The 11,740-nt window shown below is 38.6% G+C and overlaps 1 protein-coding gene across 1 annotated transcript; it reads left to right on the top strand.

The window, feature by feature from the left end:
• Positions 1-2,785: 2,785 nt before the first annotated feature.
• On the top strand, positions 2,786-11,454 carry LOC146323178 (protein lifeguard 3). Its single transcript, XM_084724128.1, has 12 exons — positions 2,786-2,846; positions 3,871-4,160; positions 4,248-4,315; positions 4,416-4,480; positions 4,582-4,635; positions 5,848-5,898; positions 6,042-6,081; positions 7,600-7,637; positions 7,737-7,824; positions 8,187-8,282; positions 8,419-8,472; positions 10,896-11,454. Exons 2-12 carry the CDS (start codon positions 3,887-3,889, stop codon positions 11,043-11,045), a joined length of 978 nt encoding a protein of 325 aa, XP_084580254.1. The 5' UTR covers positions 2,786-2,846; positions 3,871-3,886; the 3' UTR covers positions 11,046-11,454.
• The last annotated feature ends 286 nt before the right edge of the window (positions 11,455-11,740 follow it).

The raw sequence follows: 11,740 nt of genomic DNA, 5'->3' as shown, positions 1-11,740 counted from the left end.
AGGGCTTTTACCTCCAACTGTAAGGACTCCTGCTGTCTTATTTTCTCAGCCTTCACAACATTTAACTCCAATTGAAGTGACTCCTGCTGCCTGATTATCTCTGCACGAAGACCAGCTATTTTCTTTGTCCCATTCTGTAAGTGGGACTTGAGCTCCTTCCACTGACTATATACATTTGTGAGTTCTGCCTGCACTTTTTTCTCCCCATCTTTTAACTCAGACTCAAGCGCATTTATTTCTGACTGTAGTGACTCCTGCTGTCTGATTTTCTCAGCATTGACATCTTTTAACTCAGACTCAAGCGCCCTTATCTCTGACTGTAGTGATTCCTGCTGTCTGATTTTCTCAGCATTCATATTTTTTAACTCAGGCTCAAGTGCATCTGTCTCTGATTGTAGTGACCCTTGCTGTCTGATTTTCTCAGGATTCAAATCTTTTAACTCAGACTCAAGCATAATTATGTCTGACTGTAGTGACTCTTGCTGTCTGATTTTATCAGCATTCACATATTCTAACTCAGACTTAAGCACATCTGTCTCTGACTGTAGTGACTCCTCCTGTCTTATTTTCTCAGCCTTCATATTTTTTAACTCAGGCCCAAGTGCCCTTATCTCTGATTGTAGTGACTCCTGCTGTCTGATTTTCTCAGCATTCAAATGTCTTATATATTTCTCCTGCGTGTCATTGTGTGCCTCATTCTCTAGTTTCTGGATCTTAGTCTCCAACAGAGAATTAAAGTTCATCCAGCCTAGTTGACATTTCATAAGCTCATCCTTGTAATATAGCATTTTCTCTGAAAGGCGGGTCTCCCTGGCCATAAAATGTTCTAACTCCAACTGATGCACACTTACCTGAGATTGGAGTTCAGAGATTTCCTTCTGATAGATTATGCAGCTCATTTCCAGTTCATGAATTCTTTGTAGATATAACTCAGTTGAATGCGGTGAACTACGGGGTGTGCTGTCAAAATAATCTTGACCCTCCGCTTCAAGCATATTTATCTCTGATTGTAGCACCTCCTGCTGTTTAATTTTCTCACCCCTCACATCTTTTAACTCAGACTCAAGTGCATCGATCTCTGACTGTAGCAACTCCTGCTGTCTGATTTTCTCAGCATTCACATATTTTAACTCAGGCTCAAGTGCATCCGTCTCTGACTGTAGTGACTCCTGCTGTTTAATTTTCTCACGCCTCACATCTTTTAACTCAGACTCAAGGGCCCCTCTCTCTGACTGTAGCAACTCTTGCTGTCTGATTTCCTCTGTAAGGCGGGTCTCCCTGACCCTCAAATCTTCTAACTCCAACTGATGCACACTTACCTGAGACTGGGGTTCAGAGTTGTCCATCTGATTGTTTATACAGCTTGTTTCCAGCTCATTAATTCTTTGTAGATGTGACTCATCTAAATCACATGAACTACACTGAGTGATGTTGAAATTATCTTGAGACATACTTGCAAATTTTCCCACTGTATGACTAATAAAGAATCTTACCTATTGTTCGAAGTCCTCAAAATCCTTTTGTTTAAGTAATAGCTCCAGAAGCCTGTTACACATGTGCCACGCACACTTCGATGACGTCAAGCGTGAAGCTATCAAATGATGCGTGACTGCACCCGCGGCTTTGAAGTATGGTGACGTCATATCTAACGCCACTTGCGCCAGCGCCTCTTCCAAGTGGTGACGTCATTACGTTCTAAGACGGAAGTCCGAACGAATAACATGCGGACATTCCAGCATGTTTCTGTTGCATTAAAAATATATATGTTTTTATATATAAATGAATATTAAAATCGTTTATTGACACACAGACGCGCGCACACACAAAATCACATTATATCCATTAAGTTTTAAGTGTAAATTATTTCTTTATTGATTCATAGACACAATGACTGACTGACTATGACGGAATAGATGTGAGATCGCGCCTAAAGGAAGGGTACTATTTTTTTTTAATCAGTCATCGATGCTCCCTTACCGTAATACCTTGTATATATGCGCACCACAAAACAAGAGGGTACTAGATTGACCGTGTTAAAGTTTGTTTAAAAAAAAAAAAAAAAAAAAATAGATTGACCGTGTTTTTCGAAGTGGAGGCTGGCTTGACTGCAGTATTGGCTGGAATACATGCCTGGAACGTTTCCTCATATGAATATTTATTAATAAAGTTTACGAAAAGATTAAGAAAAGAAACAGTTAAAATAAAAAATAAAGAAAAATGCCTAATTACAGATTTTTAAATTGTGTTTTTATGGCTATAATTCTACCGGAAAACATTCTTACTGAAGAGTTATAATGTTGGCTCTAGCTCAATATTCACCGTTTTTATGGCAGCAGGCCAAATTAATTCCACCCCAATTAATTAATTTTATATGGCGCTAATATGGAATCGAGCCTCGTTTCGGTCGAGTTCTAAACGATTTCTAAATAAAATAAGTTCCTGTTGGGACATTTAACATAAGACTAAATCTCAGAATGAGGCAGTAGGCTGTAGTAGTCCAATTAATAACATTTGGGTCAAATTAGAGGAGAAAAATAATAGACCTATGGAAAACATCAGAACAACAGCTTAAAAATAAATCCAGTAATGTTACATCTAATGAAATGTTTGGAGGACACAGATACAACCAACAGTCTTTTAGTATTATATATATATATATATATATAATATTGGACAGGAGCCTGAGCAACAGGAGTCTCCTGGCTCTCTGAGACAGTAACAGTGTGAGTTTCAGTGAACGTATCCTGTTACAGAGATGACATCCTCCTGTGGTGCGAGTCCGCAAACCCCCAAGGAGCGAAAGGACTGAAGGGCGCACAGCTCCCATCTCAGACTGAAGCCAACAGGTAAATAACATTTCGTTTTTTCTTTCTTTCTTTGTTTTGTTTTTGTTGGAAGTATTTCTTTACATTAGACGTTAAAGAGCGTTCAGTTCTCTTTGCCTTTTCTAGTATAACGAGGTCATTTTATATTTGTTACAACTACACGGAAATACCCATTTCCAGCATATAATAAATGTAGAGTTTTGAAATGTTAACTTTATAATAAGGTGGTTTTAACTGCGTAAGAGGTTTTCCACGATAATATAATAACCACGTTGTAGTTAATAATATTTTGTACTAGATTTATAATTTAAATTTTACCTCAGTTTTAGTTTAACTTTGTCTTTCTTTTTTGGCTTGACTGTTTTGTCTTTCTGTTGTTTATTGTCTCCTGGGTGTCCTGCTCTTGTTTTGTCTGTCACAGTATGTTAAACTGTTTTTTTTGTTTTGTTTTGTTTTTTAATAAAATTTAATAAAAAAAAATATATAATGACCAGGCATAGTTGGAGGTTAATATGTGTACATTTGCCTTTTATTTATGTGTTATATTCTCTTGTCAATAGGGCAGAGTGATATGACTAAATAATATCTCAGTATTTTTAGGCTTACAGTATGATATATATGTTGATACAAACATTTTCTCTAAAATAAAATGATATAAATGTTTATGGTATGATGGTCTTACAAATTATGATGCATTGCTATGTGAAAAGGACAAAATATCACAATATTTTTGGCCAATTACTTCAATATTGCCGCAGTATTGTAGGGATGACTCTTCGTGTTTTGATAAATTATTATCACAGTGAGATTATTTTGATAAATAATTATCAATTATGTGGGTATAATGACTCAATAATAGAGCAGATAGTTAAGAAAGTTACATCACTTTACTGTAATCCAGCCTTTAAAACCAGCTAAAGACAACACTTATGCCATATCACAATATAACGATGACCAAAATCCAAAATGCATCCATTTCACTCAGACTTGTCAACATGTCATACAACCTCTAATGTAGCTGATCGCCAGTTATCTTCTCCTCAAGGTGGTCCGGCAAGAGCATGACGTCCAAACTGGATAATCCTCCACCCTATGAGGACGCGCTGCATCCTCCTAAGTATGGAAACTACCCTCAGCAGCCACAGCATGGCTCCCCTCTTCCACCACCTCCATCTTACAGCCCCAGTCCTGGCATGTGCCCCGGCCTGCCTGGCTACTGGGGCCAGGACGGTGTCTACCCGCAGGCTGGGATGTGGGCAGCCCCTGGCTTCTCTCCATCCGGGGTGCCCACCACAATACCGACTCTGTCTGCTGGAGTGTTCACAGCCAACCCAGGTTCTGAGGAAATGATACAGGACTTCAGATTATCATATCCTTCGTTGTACTTAGTATAATAAGTATTTGATTTTCCTAACTCTGCAGGAGACATGGAGGATTTTCTGAGCACCCAGTGGGAAAGCACGTCTATTCGGCATGCTTTTATTAGAAAGGTAAGGAGGCTTTTACTGTGTTTTTGTGTTGACAATCCTGATAATATCATCCTTACAGCCGCTGTAAATGTTTTCTTGTGTGTTTTGCATTTGTGGGCAGGTTTACTTAATTTTAGCCGCACAGCTCGCCGTCACCTTTTCAGTTGTTGCTGTCTTTACATTTGTGTAAGTGTTCGTCTAAGTCTAGTTTTGCATCTCAGTGCTTCATGTATCTGATGGAGGGTGAGGAAGAGTCTGGGTGATCCCTTATGTCTCTGCTTTCACAGTGACCCAGTGAGGCTGTTTGTCATCAGATACCCTGGCATCTACTGGGCATCTTTGTGAGTTACACTATTAACAAAGCAAAAAAAACATACTGTCAGTGCAATTAAAATTTATTGATCCTCCAATTGTTTGGATTACTTGATGTGTCGTTGTATGAGGTGGTTCTTACCTACACTAGATAGTAGGCACACCCTCAGTTTGGAGAAACAGAGAGGGGCACCAGCTCAGAAAGGTCATGGAGAAAAGGTCAAAAAAATCGGTATCAATTAAAGTGTGCAATATTTTCTTCACTTTGCTGTCAGGCAGCCTCCTCTGATATAAAACTGCCATTCTGTAAGCCAAATATCATGCTCTCCACACCAACCAAACTCCACAGGCAAAATGAGTCATTTTACCTTGCAGAACACAAGAGTTGCTGGTCTACTGCTGCCTCAATCTGTTAGTTAGTTTGTGTTATTGTGTGACTTTTCCAATGGAGTTTGGTTGGTTTGGAGAGAGCGCTACTTGGCTAATGTAAGGGCAGTTTCCTGTCTGATGGCATGTCATTATATTAGCTAAAATATCAGTCTCTCCAAACTAACCAAACCCCATAGGAAAAATCAGTAATTTTACCATGCATAGCATAATAGTTGCAAATCTACTGCTCCCTTTGATCGGTTTGTTTGTTTGTGTCGTTGTGTGACTTTGGTGAAACTGAACTGACCCTTTAAAACACAGAAGTCAAACAATAACACAAACAAACTAACAGATCGAGGAAACAGTAGACCAGCAACTCCCAAGCTCTGTGAGGTAAAATTACTTACTTTGCCTATGGAGTTTGGTTGGTTTGAAGAAAGTGATATTTAGCTCATACAACAGAGGTTTCCCACCAGAAAAGTCAGTCTGATGTTAAAGTAAAGCAGTGAAAATATTCTAAATATAACATGTACTTTTAATTGGACTTTTATGGGAGTAAAATACCTTTTGTTGCTGACTCCGTCCACAGCAGTTCATTGCTGAGCTTCCATGCTGATATCCTCTCTGCTTCCCCAAACTGGGTCATGTCAGTTGGCATCTATTGTAGGTAATACACTGACCATTGATAAGTATCTTCAAATAATCTGAACTATTCCTTTAAATATATAAAAAGAACATATGAAAAGTAATTCCCTAGAATCAACAATATTATCATTACTATTGTTCTAAAGCATGCGATAAGACTAACAGCTATGTTTATACAATAACAATTATAGCCAATTATAATGATATAGTTAATTATCTCTCCACAGTGTGGTTTATTTTGTGGTTTACTGCATACTCATCTGCTGCAAAGAGCCGAGGTAAGCACGGCCCCGACCTGTGCGACTAAGTGAGAAAATTGTTTTACTACAGCTAATGTTATGTCTCATTTAAATATTCATAACCAGTAATGATGCTTCTGTTTGCATACATTTTAAAATATTCATCACACATTTGTGTTTAGGAGGCGTTTCCCATGGAACTTTGTGCTGCTGGGAGTATTTGTAAGTACTGTTTGTTGAGAATATGGGTGTGAAGCCAGTATTTATGCAGCAGACCCATATGGCAACATGAAAAACATATTGTGAGTGGAATAATAACTGAGTGGAAGACTGGAGAAGTAAAACAAAACAGCCAGTAAGAAGGAAAAAGTTGATCAGTGTTTCCGAACGTGACGTCCTCAACCCAAAGATATTTAGTTTACTGAGTGCTGAAGAAAGAAATATTCACATTTGAGAAGCAAGAATCAGAGAATATGGACATTTTTCTCTTAAAAAATAACTCCTTATAATTATGGTCTTCTTTGTCCCTATTTTTCATATTGTAATCTAATTTGGGCGAGAACTTTTCCTTTTTTTTTTCTCTCCACAAAATTTTGGTTCTCCTGAAATGTTTTGTTTGGACTGAAACCCAATCAGACACATTTTATCTGCCCCTTTATTTCAGACTCCAGATCCTTACTATTTATGACATTAATATTTCTCAAATATATGCTTTTATTTGCAAAACACTTTAAAGAGAAGGGAAAATTCCTGAGCAGTTCAAGACTTAGTTTAAAGGGACAGTTCACCCCAAAATCAAAAATACATATTTTTCCCCTGGCCTGTGGTGCCATTTATCCGTCTAGATTCTTTTGATGTGAGTTGCAAAGTTTTGAAGATATAACAACAGCGTTCTAAAGTTTGTTATTTCTGTATAGCAGACTGTTGCTATGAAGAACAGACCGTTCCTATGGACACAGTTCTGATCATAGACCCTGGAGGATCAATAAAATTATTGTTAAATCATTAAAATAATTAAAAAATTAATGTTTTATGTGAAATGATATATTTTTCTTGGTACATAACCATGTAACAAGCAGGGCAATGTGCACTGAGCAGCAAACTACTGTGAAATAAAGTCATTAAAAACATTGTAAATTTAATATTTTGTGTCACATAAATGTTGCCAAATATATTTTTTTAAAGTAACCATGTAATAAATGGGATAATGTATAGTTAGCAGGTGAAATGATCATGTTGATTTAAAAATTATTTTTTTTATCACAGCTGCTGCTATAGCAACGGTCTGTTCCTCATAGTGACAGCCTGCCACGCAGAAATAACTGACCTTAGAATGCTGTAATTGACCAATCAGAATCAAGTTTTTAACAAAGCCGTATAATAAAAGCTAATATCCCTTTTATAAATACACTCCTGCACGGTCACACATAGATCACATGCTCACATTTTCTGCTCTTAAATGGATATTATTATCATTGTTGTCTGTTTTATTAGTTCGCCATCACATTATTTGAATTTTTTCTGTAGTTTGTCTTCTTAATAACTTTGTGAAATCTTCTCCTTATCTATTTAGGAGCTTCAAATAAGCCCTCTGAGTTTTTTGCCTCTCCCTCCACTATATATTATTAATTTGTCATATTTTTTGTGTATATTTTTTAAACCGTGCAAAATAAAAACCTGAAAAACTTTGAAATCCACTCTGTCATGTCTGTCAAGTTGTTCTCTTGTCTTATCTTGCAGACTCTCGCCTTGTCTTACATGTGTGGAACAATTTCAAGGTTTGTTTTCGGCACTTATTCAGGCAGTACACCACAATACACAAGCACATTTTGATAATGATGTATTAAATCCCGTGTCACTGTGTGTGTCTTTTGCAGCTATTATGAAACCAAAGCAGTGTTCCTTGCCATTGGAATAACAGCAGTAGTTTGTATAGCTGTCACAATCTTCTGCTTCCAAACCAAGGTAGATGGAGATGTAAACTGCGTCTCTCTGTAGCTCAGTAGCCCGTGGCTTGTCAGAGGATGTCTTTGTTGTCAGTGTAAAAGAACGCCTTTGTCTCACATTACAATGGGGCACTGAGTTCTTTTAAATATTTATGACATTTCGGGATAAGATGTGAATTCAACTTCTCCATCTGATGCAACCCGAGATGAATCTGTTACATTTTTTGTCTGCTACATGACACATCCTCCCCACTTTTTTATTTTATATTTTTTTTAAATCTAATTCTGATCCTCTTTCAAATTATCTCCACTGCTCTTTCATGTGCCTTCAAGCACTCTAACTTCACTTTCATCCGGTTAATGACTTGTTTCTCATCACAGGTGGACTTCACCTCCTGCGGGGGATTTCTCTGTATTGCCGCCATTTTGCTCATGATCATCGGGATTGTTACAGCCATCGTCCTCTCCTTCCAATATGTGAGGCCTCCTCGGTCAAATTCTTTAATTTATTCTCTCTCTACTCGTGTTTCTCAGTGTGAGGAGTAGCAGCTCGGTAGGGCGTATCTGTGTGGCTGATTTCACATTCAGAGGCCTTTCTTATGTCACTCAACAGGTCCCTTGGCTGCATATGCTCTACGCTGCAATCGGAGCCATCGTTTACACTCTGGTGAGTCTGCACTCACATGAATTTAAGGGGAGCGTTTGAGCTTGGTATTACAAGGTTGTTGTTAAATAATAAGAGGCGTAATGGTCTTTTCACCTTGGTTTACACAACTGTTCACTAGACTTAATAACATGCTGACGATTTGCTGTCTCTAGAACCTTGGGTCCATCAGGTTTGTCTTGATGTTGGTGCACTTTTACTCCATGCCACAAAAGATTAATAGACAATATTTCAATCCCACTTTTTATACATAATGTGGCTCTGGACTGACAAGCTGTGTGACAGAACTTAAACTCAACTCAAACTTTATTTATGTAGCACATTTCATACACAGGGCGACACACTGTGCTTTACATTAAGCAACAATACACGTAACAATCGAAGCAAATGCAAGATAAACATGCACATCAACAAGTGTGCAGCTACACAAAAGTCAGTGCAAAATATACCAAACGTGCACACATGTAGACATGTAGACATGTCAAAGATATGCACATGCACGCCCACAAGATAAACAAAACACACATAAACACACACGCATGAGGAACTTAGCCATAGGCTGTTGTGAAAAGTAAGGTCTTTTAACCTGGTTTTGAAAGTGCTTGGTGTAGGAGCCTCTCTTAGGTCCTGAGGGAGGGTCTTCCATCTATTTGGGGCATAGAAACAAAAGGCCGCCTCCCCTGCATTAAGTTTTGTACAAGGAATGCTTAAAAGACAAGAAGAAGAAGAGATTTCCTGCTGGTTTGTGTGTAATTAGCATGTCTTTACTGTACTGAGGTGCAAGGCTGTTTAAGGCCTTTTTATGCCAGTAACAGAATCTATTCTGTCCTGATGAAAATCCAAGTGAGATCAAAACTGTTGTCTGTTTTGTGGCATGGATCAAATGTGCAGGTGTTGCCCTTTTTCTTTGAAACTGTTTCTGATAGCCTTCCACCTACGTGACATGCGCATAATTATTCTCCCACTGCGATGCAAGAGGGAAGGTCATAAGATCAGCAAAATCAACATAGGATCGCTCAGGATCAATTTATGCGATATCTTTTGAAGTAAATTGATGTTTTGGTCTGAGAGCGGTACAAAGGGAAAGACCATGAAGTGTCCATCACGGATATTGTTCATTCTCTGGGGATTTTGAACATGATTAGTAAATTTCATGGCAATTTTCTCATTAGATGGTCGTATCTTTAGTCATACTTGCTCTGTCTCTCAGCTCCAGGATTGGAATATCCCAACAATTATAGGATGGATTTCCATAAAATTTGGTGCAGACATTTTCCCAGACGATGAATCCTAGCTGACACTGATGATCCTCTGACTTTTCCTCAAGCACCACCAGTAGATCACTACTTTCACTTTTCCTGTAAAACATCTGAACATCCAGCTGATAGATTGGCACATTTTGCACAGACATGCATTTCACATATCCACTCCGAGCAACGTCCTGAGATTCAGGTTGGAACACCGTCTGAATTTGCCCTTTCACATTTGTGGCACACAGCAGGACACTGTCTGCGCCACACATGATCTCACATGTTGGAAATACTTTTAGGCAAGGGGTGGTGTCTGCAGAGTGTGCAGGAGGAGTGAGAGCACTCATCTGTTATGATGACTGTTTTTGCATTAATATCAATACAAACAGTCACAAAATTAAGTCACTGTAATGGAAGTGAAGGCCTGTCCATCAGGAGAGACACTTCTTGAGCTATGAGTGGGACATAAGCTTTTACTGTCTCTGCCTGTGAGGAAATCTGATGTTTCAAGATCACAGATGATGAAAAAAAAATCATCAAAATGTGAGACAGAAAAGAGTTTGAAGCAGCAACGCACTTCAACGCGCCCACCCACTTGCTGCGAATCCTGGAGACACTGAGCTGCTCTGCTCACACATGCTGCTCACCCGGACTTTGGACTCGAGTGCTGGCTCCTCCTGGTAGTGGCTCTGTAAGGGCAGAGTTGCAGTGCATGTTTGAAAGGGGCTTTAATGACCTTGTTGGTGCCTTGACTTTTTTTGAGCCTTAGGAGAAGAGGAGAGGTTCACTTTTTTGTTTGTTTCGAATGGAAGGTCTCATTAACTATTGAATGCGTTTCCATGAAATTCGGTTCACACATTCATGTTTCCCTCAAGATGATTTGTAATATATTTGTGTTTGTCTGACTTTTCCTCTAGCACCCTCATCGGGTCAAATTTTAATTTATCTAATACTTTGGTGTATGGCCAAATACCCTCAGCTTAACTTTATGTTTAGTGCTAACCCACATTATACTTGTGACTACAGTATATTTGGGGTTAACAGGAAAAAAACAACTTTGCAAACTGTGATGCTTTTTACCTCCATCCTGCACTGAACAAAGACAGCAGAGGCAGGCAAACCCATGTTCCTTCTTTCTCACTGAACGCTGTGCTTTCTTCTCTTTTTCTGTGTTAGTTTTTAGTATACAACACCCAGCTTCTTATCGGAAACCGGGAGTTGGCCATCAGCCCAGAGGAGTACATCTACGGAGCGCTCTCTCTCTACATTGACATTGTTCACATCTTCCTCTTCATCCTCCAAGTCAGCGGAGCGGCTACAGAATAAGAACATGGTCAGAGCACACCTTGTCGTCTACTTCTAGGACTTAAAGGAAATATTGTTTGCGTTTCATTAAAGCTGCTACAAGGAACTTGCATATTGTTGATTTTGGAGCCCCATGTGGACAAAAGTGGTAATGTTTCCACCACAATAACCACAAATAACCACAAGTATAATGTCAAAAATAAAATTATCTAAATAAAAATCTCCTCGTGCTTCCTTTCAACTGGCTAACTTACTACTCACTGTAACTTTGCCTGACGTCACAGAGACTGACCCGGGGTCAGCCATCGAGAATAACTATATAGAAGTAGTCAATCTCGTCTTTGTTGCTCTAGTTAATTTATGCAGGTCATATAACCAGTTAAAAACTCCTTGTAGTAGCTTTAAACAAAATGCTATGTGTACATGTGTGTCACTTAGTAATTCCAACACTGACAGCTTTTAAGTAAACATCCTAAATTGTCATTTAACTATATATATGTTTATTTTTTACAACAGTAACACTTCAGCACTTTGACATATTCTTGCACTGTATAAAGCAGGGCAGTGAATTAAGTCACCTACCCAACTGTGAATGAGGAGAGAAACTAAAGTTGCCTCCTGTGTATTATAATTTTTTTGCTCTCTCCTTTTTGTTTAAGCAAGTTTTATTGCAGTTGATCATGCAATGCTTCATGTAGCCATGAGAGAGGACACAG

This window comes from Lutjanus erythropterus, chromosome 8 (assembly GCF_056507025.1).
Source record: "Lutjanus erythropterus isolate fLutEry1 chromosome 8, fLutEry1.hap2, whole genome shotgun sequence".
NCBI classification, from domain to species: domain Eukaryota; kingdom Metazoa; phylum Chordata; class Actinopteri; order Lutjaniformes; family Lutjanidae; genus Lutjanus; species Lutjanus erythropterus.
Note: the sequence above shows the minus strand (reverse complement) of the source record. Positions and strands in the feature narration are given on the sequence as shown.